The following is a 25,601-nucleotide window of genomic DNA, read 5'->3' as shown; positions in this document are numbered from 1 at the left end:
GGGAGGGCGGGATCTTGCTCCCGGCAGCCTTTGCTCCCTTCTCGCCAGTGCCCGAGAGGGTTTGGGGGTCCCGAGACGAGCCCCTTCTCCCTTCCCCCTCCGAGGTGGGTTTGCCAAAGCAGGCGCCTCTATTGCACAGCCCGGACATTACGTTCCACAGGGGCTTTTTCTCGCTAATAACAGGAGACCCCGGAACCTCGCAGAGGCCCGACTTTTACCTCACGACGTTCAAAAGAGCTGGTTGTAGCAGATAACTATAAATGACTCCTTCACCTTTGCACACACACACTCTCTCTGGTTTTTTTTTCTTTTTGCAAGCAATAACCTCCTCCTTTCCTCCTCCTCCCTCCGTCTGTCGCTGGGCGTCCTCGTGGTGGGAGGCAGAAACAATCTCGCCTTCCAGATGGGACAGAAAAGCCTGCCCGCTTGGCCCTGATCTCTCACCCAAGTTTCTTCCCAATGAACTTTCGTTGGTGTGGAACCGGTTCCAGAAATGCTGTTTTATTAAGCTGGTGAGCTGCCTGGGTGGATGAAATTGCCATGGGTTACTGCACAGGTTTGGAGCGGGTTGTGCCGTTTTTGGGTACGTACTTGGCAAAGCGAGGCACACGGGTTGCAGTAGAAGCAGCACGCCCGACTTCTTTGGTAGCTCAGGCCTCCGTCTTTCCTTGCGTCCCTGCGTTACTCTTCCGTCGCCGATTCTCTTATTATCTTCAACTTTTCCCGTTCAACAAAATTGTACCCTGTTCCCTCCTTTGCTCTGGCTTTCCTTCCGGCGCCACCATCCCTTGCGCAGAGATACTAAACAGCTTGATTGGAAAAGGGGTGTCGGAGCTGCTACTTGAATGCTCCCAAGTTTATAGTCCTCATGCAAACTGGGCAGCGGAATGAGAAATACCCTGGTCTTAGCGTCAGCGGATGACGCAGGGATGACTGACGTCTGTGTGTGTGTCCCCCCAGTGTTGTTGGACTGCTAGTCTCAGAAGCCAGGAAGTCTAGAGCCATCGGAAAGCCGCCCATTTTTTCTCCCCAGGCTGAGATAGGAGAGCCGCGAGTTTGGGGGTAAGGCCCAGCGGAAGAAACAGAGGGAGATCAGCCATAGTCCTCACGCACTCGGCTACAAAAACGTGCCTCTTCCGACACGTTATTCCGCAATCTGCCCTGTTCTCCAAATCGATGCAAAGGGGGTGCGCGTTATCTTTATATTTTTTTAAAAAAATTATTTATCCACATTTGTGGTTGAAGAAAAATAAAAATAATATACAGGTGAAACTCGAAAAATTAGAATATCATGGAAAAGTTCCTGTATTTCAGTAATTCAGCTTCAAAGGTGAAACCAATTAACAATCTCAGAAAATCAGAATATTCAATGAAATCAGCAAAACAAGGATTGCAAATAGAGCAATATCGGACCTCTGAGAAGTAGAAGCATGTCTCGCTTTGCATGTCATGAGTTTCACCTTTTAAGTTGAATTACAGAAATAAACGAACTTTCCCGCGGTATTCTAATTTTTCGAGTTTCACCTATACGAGCAGGCGGTTTTATTGCGCCTTTAATTTTTAAGCAGATTATAAGGTGGCGGCAGCAAGCTTTTTCTTTTAACGTATCGTTGCTACTACGCGGCTACAAGCACATCGCTTGGGGAGGGGGCAAACTGACCCATCCATCTCCCAACACCGCCATGCAGGGGATGTGTGCCAAATTCTAACTTTTTCCTTTCCATGCTTCAGTTCTTTTGCATGTCAACCGGGGGGGGGGGGTTCGGGGAGGAGTGGGGTGTGTGTGCGCCTGTTTGGATGTGTGGGTCCTGCCCTCCAGTTTTCTTTTTTTTTTCTTTCAAAATCAACGTCCAAAGCACTACTTGAAGGGGTTGGGAATTGGGGGGGGGGGCGCACAGCTGGAAAAGAAGAGAAACTTAATTTTGTAAAAGTGAAAAACGTCTACTGCAAGAGATGCGGCTGGACGATATTTTCTCCCCCCCCCCTTCTTTTGGAGATGTGAGAATATATATACATATATATACTTATATTTATTTATTTATTCCAAAGTCCTGGCTCGTTTTGCCATCTTGCTCTTGTCATTGTCGAAACCGTCATAATCGTCTAGCTTGGGAGTCCTGCCTTGCAAAGCGGTTGGACTAGAAGACCCTTCTGTATGTGTGTTTGGGGGGGGGTGTCTCTTCCAACTCTGGCCATCCTATGATCACAATTTGTCTTTTTTGTTGTCAGCAGGGGGCAACGCAAAAGCCTGTTTTCCCCCCTCCCCGCTTCGTAAAAGCAGCAGACCAAACCACGAACCTCCTTCCCCCCCCCCGCCTTTTTCAATGGAGGGGGGAGAGCAAAAAATAAAAATAAAAATACAAGACTTTATTAAATAAACAATGTGCCAACGTTTTCCAATGGGTGTCTGTGGTCTTCTTTCCCCCTTAAGTCGTAGACACTGTCAGCCCCAGAGGTAGTACATAGGGCCTGGCGTTATAACTCCCTGGTGTGGGTTTCGCCAAGCAGGTGTCCTCTAGGTCTGGGGTAGGGAACCTAAGGCCCAGGGGCCGGATCCAGCCCAATCGCCTTCCAAATCCGGCCTGCGGACGGTCTGAGAATCAGTGTGTTTTTACATGAGTAGAATGTGCCCTTTTATTTCAAATGCATCTCTGTCTTATTTGTGGGGCCTGCCTGGTGTTTTTACATGAGTGGAATGTGTGTTTTTATTTCAAATGCATCTCTGGGTTATTTGTTCAAATGCATCTCTGGGTTATTTATTTCAAATGCATCTCTGGGTTATTCGTTCATTTTTTTTCCTTCAAAATATAGTCCGGCTCCCCACAAAGTCTGAGGGACAGTGGACTGGCCCCCAAATACCGTATTTTTCACTCTATAAGACACACCAGACCACAAGACGCACCTAGCTTTTGGAGGAGGAAAACAAGAAGAAAAATATTCTGAATCTCAGAAGCCAGGACAGCAGTGAAAGCAGCGATCCCTCTTGCTGTTCTGGCTTCTGGGATAGCTGCGCAGCCTGCATTTGCTCCATAAGACGCACACACATTTCCCCTTACTTTTTAGGAGGGAAAAAGTAAGTCTTATAGAGCAAAAAATACAGTAACCCAGAGATGCATTTTAAATAAAAGCACACATTCTACTCATGTAAAAACACCAGGCAGGCCCCACAAATAATCCAGAGATGCAGTTTAAATCAAAGGACACATTCTACTCATGTAAAAACATGCTGATTCCCCGACCGTCTGCAGGCCGGATTGAGAAGGCGATTGGGCCGGATCCGTCCCCCGGGCCTTAGTTTGCCTACCCATGGTGTAATTGCTTGAGTTTTTAATTGTTTTGTTGCACTTTCCCACAAGCTCTCCCACAAGGCATAGACAGGAAGTGAATTTGCAGTGTCAGCCCAACCTACATCGAGCACAGTAGTGCTTACACTGGTTGGCAGCAGCCCTCCGGAGCTTCCAAAAGGGTCTCCGGCCCTTGTGGGAGACGCCACCCTGGGACTGATCCTGGCAACGTATACATGCAAGATAGGTGCTCCTTCACCAAGCTGGGGCCCTTCCCCAGTCAGTCTAGCCTACCTCACAGGGTTGTTGTGAGAATGAATAATAGAGGACTAAGGATGCCAGCGGGATAAAAATGCGGGAAAGAAATAGAACTCCTGTAATTTCTCACTAAGGGACGCGGGTGGTGCTGTGGGTTAAACCACAGAGCCTAGAGCTTGCCGATCAGAAGGTCGGCGGTTCGAATCCCCGCAATGACGGGGTGAGCTCCCGTTGCTCGGTCCCTGCTCCTGCCCACCTAGCAGTTCGAAAGCACGTCAAAGTGCAAGTAGATAAATAGGTACCGCTCCGGCGGGAAGGTAAACGGCGTTTCCATGCGCTGCTCTGGTTCGCCAGAAGCGGCTTAGTCCTGCTGGCCACATGACCCGGAAGCTGGACGCCGGCTCCCTCGGCCAGTAAAGCGAGATGAGCGCCGCAACCCCAGAGTCGGCCACGACTGGACCTAATGGTCAGGGGTCCCTTTACCTTTATTTCTTACTGCTGGCTGACGGGAGTTTGGAGTCCAGCTACGTCGAGACCACCGCAGTGGCGACTGGGGGAACTGGGAGACCCACCAGCCCAGAGAGCTCTGAACTGCAGCTGCAACGGGAAAAGGCTCTTTCCCAGCAGACGGCAAACGATCCAGCGTGCTGCGGCATTCTGTGTCAGACTGAGACCTGGGTTCGAATCCCCGCTCAGCCAAGTAATTTGCCAAGTGACCATGCTGCGCCTCAAGCATAATTTTCAGGGTTTAAAGGAAGGTTGGCGGTTCGAATCCCCGCAATGACGGGGTGAGCTCCCGTTGCTCGGTCCCTGCTCCTGCCAACCTAGCAGTTCGAAAGCACATCAAAGTGCAAGTAGATAAATAGGTACCGCTCCGGCGGGAAGGTAAACGGCGTTTCTGTGCGCTGCTCTGGTTCGCCAGAAGCGGCTTAGTCCTGCTGGCCACATGACCCGGAAGCTGTATGCCGGCTCCCTCGGCCAGTAAAGCGAGATGAGCGCCGCAACCCCAGAGTCAGTCACGACTGGACCTAATGGTCAGGGGTCCCTTTACCCTTCTGGGAGGGGAAAATTGGGCTATACGTGCAAGAAATGGTGACAAACATGGAGGCATCAGGGGTCCAGCTGGAGGCAAAAATTTTACCTCCGAATCAGGGACCACATTCTCCCAGGGAGAGGGACCTAAGTGCATTGGCAGGGGCTCCCTTAATGGAAAAAGATCTTGCCTCCTCCCCTCTCTGTATCTCATAGAGTGTAAGGTGTCCCCCCAAAATCCGAGGGGGTCTTTGCCGCGCCCCAGAGCTGCATCCATCCAAACGCTCCTTTTATGGAAGACTTGGGCATCTCCACGTGCCAATACAGGGTACCTCTGGTTACGTACTTAATTTGTTCCAGAGGTCCGTTCTTAACCTGAAACTGTTCTTAACCTGAAGCACCACTTTAGCTAATGGGGCCTCCGTGCGATTTCTGTTCTCATCCTGAAGCAAAGTTCTTAACCTGAAGCACTATTTCTGGGTTAGCAGAGTCTGTAACCTGAAGCGTATGTAACCTAAAGCGTATGTAACCCGAGGTACCACTGTATCTAGCTCAATGTTTTTTTCCTCCCAGGCTGGGCTAAATCAGCACCGCCACCCCCCCCCAAAAAAAAAAACAGGCTCAGAAACCCATGGCTCCATTTTGACTTTTATTTTCTTTTAAAAAAAGAAAAAAAGGAAAGAAAGAAAAAAAAACCACTCACTTCCCTTTGCTCCAGCCCTTATAAACAGCATGCAGATTTTTTTATTTTCGTTTTAATAGTGTGGTGATCTTTTTGTTGACGTTTTAAATACCGGGTTTTCCCCTCCCCATAACGCCCCCTCCCCACTTTCTGAACCTCTCTTCTCCCCCCCCCCCCCTCTCAATTTTTGCAGGCCGCGACATTCCCCTCCCCAGCTCTTTCCATTTATTTCAGATACGGTCACAAATGTGCAAGGAAGTTCTCTAAAGATAACTGCAAATATAAACTGCCCTCCCCGCCCCCTCAAAAAAGAGGGAGGGGGGAAGAGAGGGAGGAGGGGGCCGAAAAGAAAGAAAGAAAGAAAGAAAGAAAGAAAGAAAGAAGGGGTAGGGGAGGAAAAAAATATAATATATAATATATATATTATATAACAGTAGTCTACTACATAAAGTGCGTGTCGATGGCTTTCAAAAATTCTAACATGAGGAGGAATGGCGGGAGGAAACTCGCCCCCCCATCTCAAAAAGCCCCCCCTCAACCAGGAGCAGCCCCCTCCCACTTCAAAATCCCCCCCCCCCAAAAAAAACAAGTCGTGGGAATCCGGACGGCCACACAGACAGGATTTCGGGAGGTGAAGCTCAGCCAGGCTTTTTCTTCTTCTCAGTCTAAAAAAAAGCAGGATTTGCTGAACCGGCGTTGGGTGTCGTCTTCTTCTGCCCCCCCCCTCCCCAAATAAAAGGATTGCGTCTTTTTTCTTTCTTTACAAAAAGGTGTTTCTCTTCCTGTTTCTTGGCTCTCTCTTTTTTGGATCGCAAGCAGGGGTCTACGGGGGGGTCGGCTACCAGGGATGCCGGCGTGGGGAGGGGGTGGGCGGGCGGGCAAGGGCATGGCCGGGGTGGGGGGGGAGATGCACAGAGAGCCGAGGAGGGGATACGGCGGCCGCCAAGCGCAGTAATTCGGGGCTCTGGCTGCAAAGAGTTTTAAAAAAAGAAAAGGGGGGAGAGAGAGAGAGAGAGAGAGAGAGAGAGAGAGAGAAATCGGACGTCAGAAAAAGTTCTGCGATTTATTGCATATTGCTCTGTTGTGTCACAGTTACCCATGTGCAAAAGAGTGCATAATTTAAAACTTTAAAAACCCAACTACAATTATTATTATTAACATCTGCATACAGCCCTTCATTCAATAATAATAATAATTTATTATTTGTACCCCGCCGATCTGGCTGGGTTTCCCCAGCCACTCTGGGCAGCTTCCACAAAGACCAAAAATACACTAAGATGTTACACATTAAAAACTTCCCTGAACAGGGCTGCCTTAAGATGTCTTCTGAATGTCAGGTAGTTGCTTAGCTCTTTGACATCTGGTGGGAGGGCATTCCACAGGGCAGGCGCCACCACCGAGAAGGCCCTCTGCCTGGTTCCCTGTAGCTTTGCTTCTCGCAGGGAGGGAACCGCCAGAAGGCCCTCGGAGCTGGACCTCAGCGTCCGGGCAGAATGATGGGAGTGGAGATGCTCCTTCAGGTATACTGGGCCATTTAGGGCTCTAAAGGTCAGCACCAACACTTTGAATTGTGCTTGGAAACATACTGGGAGCCAGTGTAGGTCTTTCAAGATCGGTGTTATATGATCTCAGCTGCTGCTCCCAGTCCCCAGTCTAGCTGCCCCATTCTGGATTAGTTGTAGTTTCCGGGTCACCTTTAAAGGCAGCCCCACGTAGAGCACATTGCTGTAGTCCAAGTGGGAGATAACTAGAGCATGCACCACTCTGGCCAGACAGTCTGCGGGCAGGGAGGGTCTCATCCTGCGTACCAGGTGGAGCTGCCCTGGACACAGAACTGACCTGCGCCTCCATGGACAGCTGTGAGTCCAAAATGACTCCCAGGCTGCGTACCTGGTCCTTCAGGGGCACAGTTACCCCATTCAGGACCAGGGAATCCCCCACACCTGTCCGCCCCCTGTCCCCCAAAAACAGTACTTCTGTCTTGTCAGGATTCAACCTCAATCCATTAGCCACCATCCATCCTCCAACAGCCTCCAGACACTCACACAGGACAACAACAGGTGACACAATTTTTAGAGCTCCACGCTGGAAAAAAGATACCTGCATTGCATTGGACTAAATGACCGCTTTGGTGTCCTTCCAACCCCCCCAGTTCTCCGATTGTGAGAAAAACTGGCAACACTTAATTTAAGACATTCCATCTTTTAACAACAGGCTAAAAGCAGATCGGAGCTTGCGCAGGCTTTTAAAACATCTGGGTTGGCCCATCCAAGCAGAAATGTTTTTAGCAAGCGCTGGAAAACAGTATGAGGCCCGATGTCTGGGGTCTTTAAAGGCAGAAGGCGGAAAACCTTGGCGAGGCTTAGCTGGGGCAGCTGGCCAGGGCAGAGAGGGGTCTTTTTAGCGTTTTTCATGGCTTTCTGGGCCTGCAGAGGAGATCCACAGAAAACACACCCTGCTAAGTTGCAGCAGGTCTACCGGGAGTAGGTTCAAAGCAAGAAAAGAGAGAGCCTGCTACCTTGGCCAAGAAGTAAAAATAAAAACCGCGAGCCAGCAGCGCGAAGCATCTGCAAAGAGGCCAAACGCAATCTTCGGCTGCGCTAAAGGGAACCGCCGCTTCCGAAGTCCCGGTTTCGCTTCGGCCCCCGAATTAAAGCAGGAAACCTGCGTCCAGTTCTGGGGCGAAGCAAAAGCGGCCGAAGGCAAACTGGAACATGGGGTGGGGTTGGTGGTTCACAGAAGGGGGGGGGTCAAGATGGAGAAAGGTTTAGCCTGGAGGGGGAAGAAGAGATGGAAACACGGCCGCCTGCTTCCGAAAAAGCAAGAGATTTTCTTCTTTTAATGCTGCAAAGGACTTGATCAAATGAAGGGCCTGGAGGGAAGATTTCGGCTGGATTATTTGGGGGCTTGCCTTGGCCGGGCCGGCAAGCAAAAGCTCAACAGCCACCTTTTTCTGGGGGGAGCGATGCTCGTCTGCAAATCTCTTTATCTTGGAGTTTTCTTGTGGTTTTTTTTGGGGGGGGACGACACCCCCCCTCCTGATACAGATTCAGTCTCGCTTGCATGAGATACTCGTTCCATCTTATTTTCCGAAGCTATTCGGAGACTTAGCTGGGAGCGAGGAAGGAGGCGAAAGAAGAAGAACAGGGGAGGGAGGGGAGAGAATAGAGAAACCTGGATGCGAGCCAAGGAGATAAAAGCTTTTTGGGGGGGGGTGCAAGGAAGAGAAGGCGCCACCGGTAAGTGCATTACTGCGGTGAGGCCAGGCGGGGGTGGGCAGATCACAGATGAATAATTTTCTCTTCTTTCTTCCTGGGCTGAGCTTATGAATCAGGAGAGCTGGGCGAAAACAGCCGGGGAGGGATTTTGTTATTATTATTTTGTTCGGGGTGGGGAGACAGAGAGAGGAGGAGGAATTCAGGGTTTTCTGCAGAGCTGGGAAAGGGAGGGATATACATCAAGTCAGATGAAAGCTGGATGCACGAGATGATCGCGTCTGCCCCGCTATCCCCGCTCGCTTAAGCTCAGAGGCACAATACATGCATTTAATATTTTTTTTTTACAAAAAACCTTGCCTTGGTTAGCACCCTCTATTTTTTTCGGGGGGGATTAAAACACCCCGAAAAGGATGCTTGCGAGTCTAGATGGTGCGAAACACCTTGTGGCAGTGAGTTCCTCTGGTTAACTTGATAAGGGCCTCCTTCCTCCTGCCCTGACTTTGCCGAAAGAGAGGAGAAGGAGGAACGGATCCTCCATCACAAAGCATGAGGAGGCAGCTGTAAGGAAGTCAGATTAGCCTCAACCAGAGCCAGGGCCTTTTCAGCACTGGCCCCGACTTGGTGGAACGCTCTGTCTCATGAGACCAGGGCCCTGCGGGATCTGATTTCTTTCCGCAGGGCCTGTAACAGTTGGGTCTTTGGCTTGGAATCAACTTGATTCCCTCCCCCTCTTCCTTTTTTCCTTTCTCCTTCTGTGTTGGAACTCCTATTTGGGGACTTCCCTGGCTTTTTTCTGGCCCACGTAGGACCAGTCTGGATAGCTAGCCTTGGTGAAGACTTGACCTTTTCACCCCCCAAAAAGTTTTTGATTGAGTTTCCATTGAAATGAGGCTGCATTTTAATGCTGTATTTTAATCTTGTTTTTCAAGCTGTAATTCAATCAATTGTTTTTATATTTGGTGTTAGCCGCCCTGAGCCCGGTCTTGGCTGGGGAGGGAAGGGTATAAATAAAATTTATTATTATTATTATTACTTTAATGTTGTGTTTTAATCTTGTTTTTCAAGCTGTATTTCAATCAATGGTTTTTATATTTAGTGTTTGCCGCCCTGAGGCTGGTCTTGGCTGGGGAGGGTGGGGTATAAATAAAATAACAATAACAATAACAATAATAATTTTAATGCTGTATTTTAATCTTGTTTTTCAAGCTGTATTTCAATCAATTGTTTATATATTTGGTGTTCGCCGCCCTGAGGCCGGTCTTGGCTGGGGAGGGCGGGTATAAATATTTTTTTAAAAAAATATATTATTATTATTATTATTCCCGCTTTATACAATTCTACGAGTCAAATCACTGGCCCATGTTGTTCAGCGCTGCCGAAAGTGACTGGCAAGGGCTCTCCTGGAAACTGAAGCTGGGGCCTTCTGCATGCAAAGCAAGCGCTCTAACCACTGGGCGACACCACCTTTCTGGAAAAAGAGAGGAAGGCGGAGACGAAGACCTACAGACCTGCGGTGGGCGATGCTCAGGCCGTCACTGCTGCTTGCAGGTGGACAGCTTCCGAATCTTGCTGCTGGTGGAAGACGAGGCTTTGCGCGAAGGGTTGGACGAGGCGCTGGCCCTCCGCTCGGCCTTTGTCTTGCCGCCGAGCTGGGCTGGTTCCGTCCCGTTCATGCAGACCGGCTTGGGGAGGCCCCGGCTGCAGCGGCTCTGCCCATTCTGCCTCGCTTCCTCGTCAGGCACCTGTCCTGGAAGGCAAACGGACGGGAACACGGAAAAAAGAAGGGGAAAAAAGGAGGTACAGGGGAGGTCTGTGCCATGGGGCATGCGCAGAGGGCAGACGAGAGCATCTAAACCTCAAACGTGGGAACTTCCTGGGAAATGGTTTATAAATGAATTGGGAGAAAACGCTCAAAATAACTTTTAATTTAAAAAAACACACAAACCAGAAGCATTTCTTTTAGGGAGAATTGGTATAGAGCAGGCATGGGCAAACTCGGCCCTCCAGATGTTTTAGGACTACAAGTCCCATCATCCTTTCGGTAACTCTATAGCAGGCATAGGCAAACTCGACCCACTAGATGTTTGGGGACTACAACTCCCATCATCCTTTCGGTAACTCTATAGCAGGCATAGGCAAACTCGGCCCTCCAGATGTTTTGGGACTACAACTCCCATCATCCCTGGCCACGGGTCCAGTTAGCTAGGGATGATGGAAGTTGTAGTCCCAAAACATCTGGAGGGCCGAGTTTGCCTATGCCTGCTATAGAGTTACCAAAAGGTTGAAAGAAAGAAAAAGAAGTGTTTTATGTATGCCAATGGAAAGAAGATTCAGTACCAATCAAGGAGGAATGCCAGACTAAATTAATGGACCATGCCAAAATGGCAAAAATTAAGGGATTAATAGGGAACCAAGAGGTGGGGGAACTTTATCAAAGACTGGGGGAAATTTGTGGATTGTCTGAAATGTTACTGTTCATCAGCGGGATCAATTTAAACCGAACAGTTAAAAATTAATGCTAAAAAGAGAATTGGGGAGAAATTAATAATTGGAGTAATGTAGGAGTTGCAGTGTTATATATAAATATATACACACAGTGGTACCTCGGGTTGAGTACTTAATCCGTTCCGGAGGTCCGCTCTTAACCTGAAACTGTTCTTAACCTGAAGCACCACTTTAGCTCCTGCTGCTGCTGTGCTGCCGGAGCACGATTTCTGTTCTCATCCTGAAGCAAAGTTCTTAACCTGAAGCACTATTTCTGGGTTAGCGGAGTCTGTAACCTGAAGCATATGTAACCCGAAGCTTATGTAACCCGAGGTACCACCGTATAAAAGAAACCATAAACGGAGTGCGAGGGGGGAGTCAAAACACACCTATTTGTTGGATTGTATTTATGTCAAAATAGTTCCGAAAAGTTTTATTTTCAAACTTGGGTTTCTGGCTGGACTACGGCTCCCATCATCCCTGGCCGCTGGTCCTACTAGCTGGGGATGATGGGAGTTGTAGTCCGACGACAGCCGGGCACCCAGGTTTGAGAAAACGCTTGATGCTTAAAGTTCAACATCTTGTCTTCTCAGCAGCCGACCAGCTGCCCCGCATAGGTGTCCATGTTTCCCTTTTTTAAAGGGAAATTCCCTTATTCCAAATAGGATTCCTCGCAAGAAAAGGGAAAGGTTGACAGCTATGTGCCCCCGTGGAGTTGGGTTGGCGGCAGCCCTCCCTGCCAGATCTGGCCAAAGAGGAGCTAGCTACCTAGTCCAGGACCCTGTCCTTGCTGCAGTTAACCGGACGTCCCAAAGGGTTGCCCCCCTGGGGCAGGTCCCGAGTGCGAATCTCCCCACTCGAGATCCCCAGCATTTGCTGCCTGCAATAGGAGAACCGTGGTGAGCAGCTATTGTAGACTTTTCCACATCCCCCCCCCCCAATTCTCTTTTAAAGGCTGCCTCTTACAGGAAGCCTTGCCGCTTCTGAATTATTATATAAATCTCTGGAGGTTTATATCCTGCCTTGTTCCTCTCCCAAAGGGGTTTTGAGGTAGCGTGTGCATTGCTCTGCCCCAAGACGACCCTACAAAGTAGGTTTTGGCTGCGAGCGGGAGGACTCGAACTCAAGTCTTCTCCCAGGCAAATCTGGGACGCCGCGAGCGCCGGCACCACAGCTGGCTCTTCTCAACTACCGCTGTGATAGGAATTTTATGGTCTTAGATATATGGTGATGTTCCTAAGTGTACCAACCAAGCACGTACATAGATCAGCACAGGAAGACCAACCGGGAACCATTTTGATTCCTAAACTGAGCAAATCTTTTCTCTGCAAGGTCAAAGTGGGAAACCTCCCCATTGTCTTTTCCTTCACAAATCCTGTCTTAAGGATACAGTGGTGCCTCGCAAGACGAAATTAATCCATTCCGCGAGGCTCTTCGTATAGCGGTTTTTTCGTCTTGCGAAGCAAGCCCATTGACAGCTTAGCGGATCAGCGCTATTAGCGGTTTAGCGGCTTTTAGCGGATCAGCTGATAAGCGGTTTAGCGGCTTAGGAAAAGGGGAAAAAAAGGGGGGGGAAACCCACAGGAACTCTCAAGACATTTCGTCTTGCGAAGCAAGCCCATAGGGAAATTCGTTTTGCAAAGCGCCTCCAAAATGGAAAACCCTTTCGTCTAGCGGGTTTTCTGTCTTGCGAGGCGTTCGTCTTGCGGGGCACCACTGTATGTCTGTGTTTGAATAGGGTAAAACAAAACAAATTCCTTCCAGTAGCACCTTAAAGACCAACTAAGTCAGTTCTTGGTATGAGCTTTCGCGTGCATGCACACTTCTTCAGATACCAATGAATAGGGTGTGAGCCTGTGACCTGGCCCAGGAACTAAGTATTTATCATCACAAAAGACTGGCCAGGCTCCCCAGGCAATCCAATCAAGTAACCCGCCAGACAGGAGATAAAGGAGGACAGGAGAAAAACAATATTAAAATTTCTGTGATGTAGGTGTGATGTATCTGGGGGGTGGTCTTAGGTTACACCCCTTCTGTGATGTATGTATGATGTTTCTGGGGGTGGTCTTGATCTACAGGGGGGCAATTTCAAAAGTCTTTATAAGGCCTTGCAAGCCATTTTTCTGGGTCCCTCCTCCTTTCCTGCGTGTGAGGGGAGCACCCTGTTGCAACAGATCAATAAAGATCAAGCTTACTAGCTGCTTTGCTTCTCAATATTCTCTGGTAGGCCTCTGTTATTTTCTCCTACCAATAGGGAACCTATGTAAGGACTCTATATGGGCTCTTGGATACCCCATAAGGGAAAAGGGCAAATTTTTGTTTACAACACCGCCCAGCAACGCCATGCCAGGGGGGAAAAAACAAACCACGAAGAGTGCAAGCGATTTGCTTTCCCGTAAAAAAATATATAAATGAGGCAGAGCGACAATTGCTTAGCTCAGCTACGGGGGCGGGTGGGAGGGAAGGAGGACGTCAATCGTGCCTTCGGCTAACAATGCCCTCTGCGATCGCGTCTGCCGCTCTCGCACTCGCTCCCCCCGCTGCTGCCGGTGATCCTGCCAAGGTAATTTTCTCACAGAGGAGCGGTGGCTTTTTCAAGCCGGATGACTCAGCCAGAGCTAGGAGAAGGGGCGATTGCAGATTGCTTTTTCGCCCAAGGACGCAGATTCCCGTCACAGCACCCACGGGGGCCCCCGGGGAGACGTAAGTCGCCACCGTAAAGGACTTACGCACGACCCAAAGCGTGCTGTCCTTCCTCCCTGGGGAGCTCCAGGCCCCCCCTCCAAAAGAAAAAACACACGCCGTTGCCTAAGACCTTTGCAAAAGGGGTTGTTTCAAAGACCCATTGCGTGGATCCCCAGAGAGGGCCTTTTGCTCACGAGTAGCAGCCCGTTCATCCCCATTTATTTATCTCAATTTGATGTGCTGAATCTTTTTATGCATGTGTCCTGGCCTTTGCAGGACAGTGGGGGGGGGACAGAAGTGTGGCACAATGGTTAGAGCGTTGGGCCATGAGCTGGCTGTCCAGGGTTCAAAACCTCAACCCACCCTGAAGCTCGCTGGGTGACTTTTGGGCCGGTTGCTGTCTCTTAGCCTAAGCTAACTTGCAGGGTTGCTGTGAGGATGGAACAGGGAGAACCACCTTGAGCTCCGTGGAAGGTAGAGGTGGAATGCAAATGTTAACAAATAAAAATGAAATAAAAGCAATCAAGCAAAAAGACCGCCTCCGCCAGCCCTTGAACTGGGTCAGCGGATCATTCTTATAAGAGCAATCTCTTTCAGAAATCGGCGTCGGGGTTTTTGGTTTTCCTCTTCCCTCCCTGTCCCCTTTCCCTTGCATGTCGTGGAGGGTTTTGGTGTTTTCCCCCTCCTTCTTCTAACGCAGTCGTCCTGCGGAGGTAGCAACTGCCTCGCTTTGTTTGCAAGCTGCTCCCGAAGCCATTTGGGCAGGGGGCACGAAAGGCAACAAACAAAAACAAAGGGCCTCCCCCTCACTCCATTGCTGCAGATGCAGAACCTGACGACACCCTGCATTTCTATTCATATAGACAGATATCCACAAAAGGGTTTCTGGAGAGAGTGGCAAACCCCTTCGGGTTCTTAACCATGGGGTTGCCAGAAATGAGAGGAGAGGGTGGGGGGTTTTGGGGGGGGGAGCAGAAAAGAGAGAGAGGGGGGACCTCTACTTTCCTGGCCAAGTAAAGAATAGTGTGTTGAGGATTTTATATCTATATATGCAAGTACATTCAGCCAAGCAATATCAATTTTTAAGTGCTTTGGCGGGGAAGGAGGGAGCAGAGGAGGGGGGGGGGAATGCAAAGCAGCCACCCCTCCAAAGCGCCTTCTTCTGATCAATGGGAACCTTAATGAGTTTCCCTCCCCGCAATGAAAGCCAGCTCCTGCCTCCGCAAGTGACTCACTCGCCTGGTTTTCTCTTCTCCCTCCGCTGCCACCTCTGCCTGCAGCTTAGCTGGTGTTCTCAAACGCTGCGGGAGTCGCCATCCCGATACAGGGCTCGTGTTTTTTCCTGGCGCTCTCTTAATACGGCACCCCAAACCCTACGCAAAAAGGGGACCCCTCTGCTACGCCAAGTCTCTCTCTCTCTCCCCCCCGCCGCAGATGCAGAACCTGACAACACCCCGCATTTCTATTCATATAGGAAGATATCCACAAAAGGATTTCTGGAGAGAGTGGCAAAACCGCCACTTTCACCCACAGGGGTCCCCCGTCGGTTGGGGCGTTTCCCGAATATGCAACAGTGCGGCGCTGTTCGGGCGTGCCACCTCGCAGCAGCTGCTTCAAGCAAAGTCCCTAACTCCCAAGTTGCTAGACCTCATGACTTTGGAAAGTAGGACACCCCGAGGGGCCGGAAGGGAACCGGTCCCCGTAGCTCGCGTAGCTGCGGAGATGGCGAAGGCTATTTCAATACGGCGGTACCCTGTCTCACGGGTTTATTTCTTAAAAGCCATTCCACGGGTGACAGCGAGCGAGCCGGTGTTCCTCGCAACTGTTTTGCTCGATGGCCGTTCTGCCCAGGCAGGTATCTCAGGTGGGAAAAGCCAATGGCACGTGAGGTTAAAACCATGTTAGTGCAGTGGCCGCGTAAGGTCAAAGAGTTTGTATTCTTCTCCTCCTCAACCCTCCGAACCCTGGCTGCGTGCTTTAGATCTAACTTAAGGAATTCTGCCCAAGCGGGCGAAGTCTTGGGGCTCCCCCCTCATGCCCCGCCAAGCTTTTATTTGTAGTGGGGTAGGAGAAGAAAATAGGGACACGGGTGGCGCTGTGGTCTAAACCACAGAGCCTGGGGCTTGCCGATTAGAAGGTTGGTGGTTCGAATCCACGTCAAAGTGCAAGTAGATAAATAGGCACCGCCTCCAGCAGGTAAACGGCGTTTCCGTGCGCTGCTCTGGTTCGCCAGAAGCGGCTTAGTCATGCTGGCCACATGACCTGGAAGCTGTATGCCGGCTCCCTCGGCCAGTAAAGCGAGATGAGCGCCGCAACCCCAGAGTCGGCCACGACTGGACCTAATGGTCAGGGGTCCCTTTACCCTTAGGAGAAGAAATGTATTTAGCGTTAAGGCTGGGAGTGAGTACCCAATTCTAACCGAACTTAGCCTCCTGGATGTATACTGTGCTTCTGACCGCGGGGGCAGAGAGCAGCTGTCCTGGCTATGAATTCTGCTCCTCGGATTTGTGCGATCTTCTTTTAGAGCCACCCAAGGCGGTGGCCCAGGGCTGCCCCCTGTGGCAGGGAGTTTCACAGTTGAACGCTTTAAATATCTTAAGGGCTGTCACGCGGAAGAGGGAGCATGCTTGTTTTCTCCTGCTCTGGAAGGTAGGACCCGAATCCATGGCTTCAGAGTGACAAGAAAGGAGAGGTTGGGTGGCCATGTGTCATGGATGCTTTAGCCGAGATTCCTAGATTCCTAGAGGACTAGATGACCCTCGGGTCCCTTTCTCTTTTTCTATGAACTCTGCACTGTGCAAATGACATTTTCTTTAGTCTGTGCTGAATGACCCCAGAGTTCCATTATTACGAGAGAAAAACCCGCCTCCCTGTCGACTTTTTCCACCCCAGGCACAATCTTACCTTTTCTTCTAACCTGTCAGGAAGCCTTACACTGCCTTCTCTGACTGCACAGACCCAGCTAGAGGTTTCTGCTCCACTCGCAAAGGTTCTTCTCCCCGGGCCACAAAATGTTTGGCAACTTGGGATTATTTTGCACCCGTTCTGAGCTGGAGTTTTAAATTAGTGGTGTGTGTTTTTATGTCTTCCGAGCGTTCAGGAAGATCATATAAAACTCAGGGGATATTCTTCGACAGATAACTGACCCTGCCGTAAGCCGAACTGCAAAGCTTCTAAAGCGAAGAGTCGGATTGGAAACATTTTTTTTTTTTAAGGGAGAATTTCAAAATGCAACAAAGCTTTTTATTTCGCTCTTCAAACTGAAGGTGGAAAAGAACAGCTTTTCTCCGGAAAAAAAAAACTTTTTAAAAGCAACAACAATAACAATAAATCTGGATAAAAGGGGGTGGGGGCGGCAGAACTTTTTAAGAGCCCGTGTTCCCCAGGGGTGTGTGTGTGTGTGTGTGTGTGTGTGTGTGTGTGTCAAGGAGGGGAGAAGCCAACCCACCACGCTGTCAAGAACGCCGACTGACGGCTCTCCAAGATGCGGCTGATTAGACGGGTGGCAGATAACGGCAGCGATTAACGCCGCAGTGATGATGATCCGCCGCCGGTGCCCACAGAGGGGGCCGACACAGCTCAGAGAGGCGGGGGTTGGCGTTTTGCGCCAAGTTGGCCAGAGGTTTCGGGCTAGTGCTGCGAGCATGGCTAAAGGGAGCCATAGAGGCCTGAAACATCAGAAGGGTGCTGGCAGGGCATGGCACAGGAGGGGGGCTGGGGCTCTGGGTGGGTGGAGAACATGGAAACTGTGACCGGGGAACACCAGGAAGGGGCCCTGGCACGGGACTGCAGCGCTAAGTAGTGCCGCTAAGAACGTACATTAACTTTTCAAGAAGGCAAGGAACTGGCAAGGTGACCGGCCGCGATTTGGGCATTTCTGGAGGGGCACCTATGGTTTAAAAGGGGTTCTTTCCCCCAACAACCTCCCGCCCACCCATTCCCGGTTCAAGGCCAGGGACTGGTCCTAGCTGGTGGAAAAGCAAGCCGCTTTGTTGTCTTCCTCTTTCGCCTGAGCTCTCTTGCCATCTAAGCTAAGCCTCCTTCCTTCCTCTGAGCTGGTGGCAGCGGCGGTGGAATCTCCTTCCCCGAAGAGGAGTGCAAAATATCCTTCCTGATCTGCGCTCTCGTCCTCTCTAAGCCCTGCCTCGCTGTCGTCACCTGAGGAAAACGCAACACGGGAGCCGTCAGGGAGGGTGGGACACGCGCGCAGCAGGCAACCCAAGTCGGAAGTGTAGATTTCGGCGGCTTGCAAAGGAGCAAATCAAACGAAAGCAATCGAAATAGCTGAACGCGGCAGATGCTTCAAGTCCCCCCCCCCCAAATTCAGCTGAAAAGGCAACTTTCGTTTGCTCATTGCAAACGGTCTGTAAATTTTGATAACAAACCTGGTTTGCAAAGGGTAGCTGAGTAATTCTGATTGCAACTGCAGCTGCTAGTTGCATGATTACTGCAAACCTTGGGGACACAAACCACCTCCTTTCAGCTGATTTCAGGGACACAACGAAGGCAAGTAATTTCTCCTCCCCTGCTCCCCTCCCAGCACATCTGCAGGGAAGCCGTTCCCCTGGTTATGGACTCCACTGCGATCTGCACAATATTACGGTTGCTATTATTTTAATTCGTACAACGCCCAACATCCAGAGATCCGCAACACAAAATCGCAATGTAAAAAAAACGCAAAATGCATAGCAAAGAACGAAGCGAGTCATCTTAACAACATAGCCAAGCACTCAAACTGAGCTCTTCTTAGCTTGTAGGCCATCCCTCCCTGGAAGCCAGTGCTGGATTTATGCATAAGCTAAACAAGCCCCAAAAAATGCAAACGAAAAAAACCACCTGGATGTAGATTTCCAAAATATGATAAAAAACAAATGAAATAAAACCTACATGCAGTAACAGTGTTTTGTGTTGTGTAGGCTCCTAGGATGTAAGTCATGGGCCCCGCCTGCTAGCCTGCTCCCTAAAATATCCCATGTTTGCTCCTTTCTATATACAGTGGTGCCTCGCAAGATGAAATTAATCCGTTCCGTGAGGCTCTTCGTACAGCGGTTTTTTCGTCTTGCGAAGCAAGCCCATTGACAGCTTAGCGGATTAGCGCTATTAGGGGTCTAGCGGCTTTTAGCGGATCAGCTGATAAGCGGCTTAGCGGCTTAGGAAAAGGGGGGGAAAAGGGGGGGAACCCGCAGGAACTCGCAAGACATTTCGTCTAGCGGGTTTTCCGTCTTGCGAGGCGTTCGTCTTGCTGGGCACCACTGTATAGGGTGCCTACGTTCTGCATGGACTAGTTGCATGGCCACATGGGCAAATGGCTTGAGATATTTGTTAGGTCCATCAATTGCCATATAGCATACATTCCACACACACAAACAGCGACAATTTGTGGGTGACAAAGGACAACTGGACATAGAAAGGGCCCCATTACCTTCAGTAGCTGAGGGCCTCATCAAACCTAAATCTGGCCCTGACCCAAACTGGTGCCAAATGTCTTGCTCTGCTTTCCTTTGGACCCCGCCTTTGAGGCCAAGGGGGGGGGGGTCTTGTCATCTGCTCAGCCCAAGACCTCTGGACACACGGCCCAGGCTTGCGCCCCCGGGGAAGTGCCTTTGATGCTGTAAATGCATCAATTTGGCTTCACCCCCAGAGACGCTCTCCATTGTCCCTTGAGACAGACGGGTGTTGACAACAATTAGCACCTTCAGTAGCTTAAAGGTAAAGGGACCCCTGACCATTAGGTCCAGCCGTGGCCGACTCTGGGGTTGCGGCGCTCATCTCGCTTTAGTGGCCGTGGGAGCCGGCGTACAGCTTCCGGGTCATGTGGCCAGCAGGACTAAGCTGCTTCTGGCGAACCAGAGCAGCGCACGGAAATGCTATTTACCTTCCCGCCGGAGTGGTACCTATTTATCTACTTGCACTTTGACGTGCTTTCGAGTTGCTAGGTCGGCAGGAGCAGGGACTGAACAACGGGAGATCACCCCGTGGCGGGGATTCGAACCGCCGACCTTCTGATCGGCAAGTCCTAGGCTCTGGTGTTTAACCCACAGCGCCACCCGCGTCCCTCTTCAGTAGCTTAGGGCCTCATCAAACCTAAATCCAGCCCTGCTGTAAACTTGGCTGGAACCCCAAGGCCAACGGCAACCATCCCCTGCCGCCTCCCGGCTCCCTTACCTGGCACGGTGAAGTCCTGAGTGTAGATGATCTCGTCCTCCAAGTAGTCATCTTTCAAGTCGTCGTCGTCCTCCTCTTCGTTGTAGCCGTGCAGGTCTTCCAGGTAAGGCACCACCGTCATACTCCGCCATCGGTCCTTTGTCTCCGGGCTGGGCGGGATGGGGACCAGAGGGTCGGCCTGCGCGTGCTTTTTCCGAAACCAGCTGCAGGAAAGGAGGGGGAGGAAGCGAGTGGAGATGGGTCCTCGGGGACAGGAAACCTTGACGCACAGAGGGACCCCAGGGGTCATCCAGTCCAACCCTCTGCAATGCAGGAATCTCAACCAACGACGGCCACCCAACCTCTGCTTCAAAACCACCAAGGAAGGAGAGTCCAACACCTTCCGCTGTCCAACAGCGGTCAACACCAGGAAGAGCTTTCCGACAGAGTCGGAACCTCCTTCCTTGTAACTCGAAGCCATGGGTTCGAGTCCTATCCTCCGGAGCAAGAGGAGAAAACAAGATTTATCGGCTACTTTAAAATGAGGCTGCATTTTAAAATTGCATTTTAACCTGTATTTTAAACTGGTTTTCTAATCTTTTCTTTTCTTTCCCCCCTATCATGTTTTTACTGTGATTTTATTGGTGTTAGCTGCCCTGAACCCCGGCTCTGGCCAGTGAGGGCTGGGTGTAAATAAAATTTAATGACAATATTAACAATATTATTCCCTCTTCCATGAGACAGCCCCTCAGATATTGCAGGCATTTCCAAAGGCCTAATTTAATCTGGCCGCTTTGGCAGTAAAATCCCCCAAAAAGCTCAACAACTTTGGTTGGCCCTCACGCATGTTTACTACATCAAATCTGGGCCTTTTTGAAAAATGTTTGGGTACCCCTGAGATACTGGAAGAAGGCTCTCCTATCTCTTTTCCAGGCTAAACATACCCAGCTCCTTTAACCGCTCCTCATCAGGCTTGGTCCCCAGACCCTTGATCTTCTGGGTTGCCGCCCCTCTGCACACCTTCCAGCCTGCCAACATCCGTCTCACAAAGACAGCGCTGAACTAAATGAACCACTGATCTGACCCAGGTCCTGCCCTCGGGAGCAAGAGGAAACAAGCTTGCTCAAGTTCCATGATAACAGCCTTGGAAGATGGCTCTCATTGGGTCCATCTGGATTTAGTGGTCGGTCTCTGGGTGAATCTTATAATTGCAGAGCTGGAAGGGACCCCAGGGGTCATCCAGCCCAACCCCCTACAATCGAGGAACCTTTTGTCCAACGTGGGGCTCTAACCCATGACCCGGAGATTAAGAGCTATTCCAGCCTGGCGGGTTGGGGGCACATTTCCTTGTGGGCAATCTTCCAAGGGCCATGTGGCAGTGACGTGGGGGGCCAGAGGCAATTCTTTAAAGATGGGTGGAGCCATATTTGAGAATCTTGCCTTTGTGGCTAAATTAAAAACCGCGCGAGGTCGTCCCTAGGCACACAAAGAGCCCTCCGTCCAAGCTAACGAGAGGACGTTTTTCCAGGTCGAGAACCTGTGCCAGCCAGGCGGGAGCCCTCAAGGGGTGGAGCACAGCCAGCGAAAGGTGTGCATTTTAGAATCATAGAATTGTAGAGCTGGAAGGGACCCCATGGGTCATCTCCTGCAACGCAGGAGAATTTTTTTGCCCAACGTGGGGCTTGAACCCACAACCCGGAGATTAAGAATCTCGTGCTCTACTAGCTGAGCCTCCCCAGGAACCCAACAGCAAGGGCTAGCCCTCTCCTTCCAGACTGGTGACTAGGAGTGGCCGCCGGAACCACATAACACCGGTTCTGGGAGATCTGCATTGGCTCCCAGTACGTTTCCGAGCACAATTCAAAGTGTTGGGGCTGACCTTGAAAGCCCTAAACGGCCTCGGTCCTGTATACCTGAAGGAGCGTCTCCACCCCCATCCTTCTGCCCGGACACTGAGATCCAGCGCTGAGGACCTTCTGGCAGTTCCCTCATTGCGAGAAGTGAGGTTACAGGGAACCAGGCAGAGGGCCTTCTCGGTAGTGGCGCCCGCCCTGTGGAAAGCCCTCCCTTCAGATGTGAAGGAAATAAGCCGCTATCTTCTCTTTAAAAGACATCTGAAGGCAGCCCTGTTCAGGGAAGTTTTTAATATCTAACGCTGTACTGTTTTTAACACTTGATTGGGAGCCTCCCAGAGTGGCTGGGGAAACTCAGCCAGATGGGCGGGGTATAAATAAATAAATAATAATTCCAGCTCTTCTCAGGGAGATAGGCTACTTTTCCACCCATCCGTCCACTGCAAGGCTCTGATGAAATCTGCCAATTGGCAATGGTGGGGAGCGCAGAGTTCTTAATCACACCAATAGCCTCCTATCAAGGTCAGCATCTGGGGAGTCCGTGAGTTGGGAGGGGAAGCAGACGGATTCTTTTTACAGCTGTGTCAGGCCTACCAAGACTGCAGCTGCCATCTGGGATTTAAGGATTTCCTCGAAAATAACCGCCAGACTTTAGTTTTAAATCCATTTGCTGTCATTTGCCTGAACGTTTGCTCCCCCGTCTGCTCCAGCTGGGATTTCCGGACTCTATATTTTTTTTAATAGCATTTCTTTTCTTGGAAGGGGAGATGATGGCATCAACACACACTCCCATCTAGAATACAGTGGTACCTCGGGTTAAGTACTTAATTCGTTCCAGAGGTCCATTCTTAACCTGAAACTGTTCTTAGCCTGAAGCACCACTTTAGCTAATGGGGCCTCCTGCTGCCGCAACACCACTGGAGCACGATTTCTGAAGCAAAGTTCTTAACCAGAGGTATTATTTCTGGGTTAGCGGAGTCTGTAACCTGAAGCGTATGTAACCCAAGGTACCCCTGTAATATTAATATTAATAAATACATTTATACCTCTCCCGTCTGGGAGGCTCCCAACAGAGTATTAAAAACACGATAAAACATCAAACATTAAAAACTTCCCTAAACAAGGCTGCCTTCAGATGTCTTCCAAAAGTCAGATAGTTCTTTATTTCCTTGACATCTGATGGGAGGGCGTTCCACAGGGCAGGCGCCACCACCGAGAAGGCCCTCGGTGGTGGTATTATTACCATTATTATTATTATTATTATTATTATTATTATTATTATTATCCCTCGCCTGCTTCCAACACTTCCTCCTTCCAGTCTGCTCCTTCTTCGTCCTCCCACCACCAATACACAGGCTCTGAGCCTTCTTCTCCTGGCGGTTTTCCGGCTGATGCCTTCCACCACTCCTCAGCAACCAGCCGGTCTATGGTAATATCTCAGACCATGAGGACTAGAGCCTTCCCTTTACGTTTAGGGGAGAGAGCACAGATCAATGGTGGCACACACATTTTGCCCACGAAAAGGTTCTGAGTCCCCAATCCAAAGCCCTGGACAGTTATCCAGGCAGCTGGCTCGGACAATCCTACAGCGGGGCTGCCCTTGAAGCTGTCCCAGAAACTCCAGCGGGTGCAGAATGCTGCAGCGAGGCTCCTCACGGGGTCCCTGCCACGGGAGCATATTCACCCAGTGCTTTCCCAGCTGCACTGGCTCCCGGTGGAGTACAGGATCAGGTTCAAGGTGCTGCTTTTGACCTTTAAAGCCCTTCACGGCCTAGGACCCTTGTACCTACGGGACCACCTCTCCCGGTATGCCCCACAGAGGACCTTAAGGTCCATATATAGCAACACCCTAGAGGTCCCGGGCCCTAAGGAAGTTAGATTGGCTTCAACCAGAGCCAGGGCCTTTTCAACACTGGCTCCGGCCTGGTGGAACGCTCTGCCTCATGAGACCAGGGCCCTGCAGGATCTGATCTCTTTCCACAGGGCCTGTAAGACAGAGTTGTTCCGCCTGGCCTTTGGCTTGGAGCCAATTTATTCCCTCCCTCCCTCTCTTTCTTTTTTCTTTTCCTTCTCCTCCTGCGAGGAGGCTACATTTTATTATTTTAATGTTGTATTTTAATCTTGTTTTTAAGTTGTAATCATTCAACTTGTTTTTATTATTGCTTGTAAGCCGCCCTGAGCCCGGCCTTGGCTGGGGAGGGCAGGGTATAAATAAAAATTATTATTATTATTATTATTATTATTATTATTATTATTACTACAGTGGTGCCCCGCAAGACGAATGCCTCGCAAGACGGAAAACCCGCTAGACGAAAGGGTTTTCCGTTTTTCGAGGCGCTTCGCAATACGAATTTCCCTATGGGCTTGCTTCGCAAGACGAAAACGTCTTGCGAGTCTTGCGAGTTCCCCCCCCTTTTCTAAGCCGCTAATAGCAGCTTAGCCGCTAATAGCCGCTAATAGCGCTAAGCCGCTAATAGGGATGCTTCGCAAGATGAAAAAACCGCTAGACGAAGAGACTCGCGGAACAGATTATTTTCGTCTTGCGAGGCACCACTGTATTATTATTAGCAGTTGGGCCAATGGTCTGACTCAAGTCAGACCGCAGCTTCCCACAAAGCAGACTGGGACGTGACAGAACGGGCAAACATTAGCAGCGCAAGTGGTCAAGGCACTCTATTTTAAATCCCTTCTCTTTCCCCCACCTGCGTGTGCCCTACTTAACACAGGAGTAAAAAAAAGAAAAAAAGGTTCGAACCCTGCAGGGAGATATTGATTGCAGCCCCCTCTGGGAGATTATATTCAAACATTTGCATATGGCGAGGATGAGAAGGAAAAGTGTGGGGGGGGGAAAGGATTGTAATTGTAATTGTAATTCAGAGTGAGGAAGCAGAGGGGAAACGAAGGAAGGTTCTCTCCTGCATTTTCTGGGGAACGGGAGATAAAAATGGAACCACAGAAACAATTCCCATGTTGTTTGCATGTGCAAGCTAAACTGAATGCAGGATGGCTCCCTTCTGGGATGGATTTATTTTGTGTGTATGTTGGTCTCAGGACCGCCCCCCCCCCCCAGTTCTGTAGAAGACGGCTTTCTGGGTCATGTGGACAGCAGGACTGAACCGCTTCTGGCGCAACGGGACACTGTGACGGAAACCAGAGTGCATGGAAACGCCGTTTACCTTCCCGCCGTAGCGGTACCTATTTATCTACTTGCGCTGGCATGCTTTCAAACTGCTAGGTTGGCAGGAGCTGGGACAGAGCAACGGGAGCTCACCCTGTCATTGCGGGGATTCGAACCGCCGACCTTCTGATCGGCAAGCCCAAGAGGCTCAGTAGTGTAGACCACAGCGCCACCTGCGTCTCTGCTAAAAAGGTGCGCTTAATTGGTCTATGGAGTTGTGTGGTTTTTTTTGGTTTTTTTTTAAAAAGTGACGTGCTACAGTGGGAATGGCTTTTGCTTTGCACACAGATCACAGATTCGTAGGATTGTAAGGGACGAGGGTCCAAACCCCTGAGGGTTTTGGGTTCAATCCCTGATCTCTCCAGGTAAGGCTGGGGGAGCCCCTGCCTGCCCTGTTTCGCACCCACCTTTTGCCAGATCGGTGGTGTGTGTGCTTGTGGCCCCTTGCAAATCTACACCTGCGATTCTATGAATGAACAACAGAGCTGTAAAAACAGGGGCGAACGTAACCGATAGGGCAGTGGGTGGGAAAGCTGGAGCCGTCATGGTGGAATCTCTGCAGCCCTCGTTTCTGGGGCAAGAGGAGCCCTAGGAACGGAAGGGTTGAGTCCCATCTCTCCGGTGCGGCGCTGTGACAGGAGAGAACCTAAAATAGTAACGGTAAAAGCCCTGGGAGGAGGTTGCAAGGGCCCAGTTAAGAGGGAATGCGTGGCTTCAGCATGCCAGTGCTTGATCTCTGCACCAGGCAGCCTACAGCCTCTCCGCAGCTGGGTCTCTGGGGAC

The 25,601-nt window shown here is 50.3% G+C and overlaps 1 protein-coding gene across 2 annotated transcripts in view; it reads right to left on the bottom strand.

The window, feature by feature from the left end:
• Positions 1 to 5,823: 5,823 nt before the first annotated feature.
• Positions 5,824 to 25,601, bottom strand: part of STK11 (serine/threonine kinase 11) — a 64,626-nt gene continuing 44,848 nt past the window's right edge. Inside the window, exons 8-10 of one of the 2 annotated variants that reach the window (XM_081846305.1) lie at positions 19,809 to 20,011; positions 9,983 to 10,221; positions 5,824 to 6,224 (exon numbers count right to left, since the gene is read on the bottom strand). In XM_081846305.1, coding sequence (XP_081702431.1) covers positions 10,007 to 10,221; positions 19,809 to 20,011 — 418 coding nt within the window. In that variant the 3' untranslated portion in view covers positions 5,824 to 6,224; positions 9,983 to 10,006. Of the gene's footprint in view, positions 6,225 to 9,982; positions 10,222 to 17,054; positions 17,802 to 19,808; positions 20,012 to 25,601 lie in introns of those variants that run through there. The other variant, XM_081846306.1, reaches the window with a different exon arrangement.

The sequence above is a fragment of the Podarcis erhardii genome, assembly GCF_964252035.2.
Source record: "Podarcis erhardii genome assembly, chromosome: 18".
NCBI lineage: Eukaryota > Metazoa > Chordata > Lepidosauria > Squamata > Lacertidae > Podarcis > Podarcis erhardii.
This window is presented reverse-complemented; position numbering and strand designations above follow the sequence as displayed.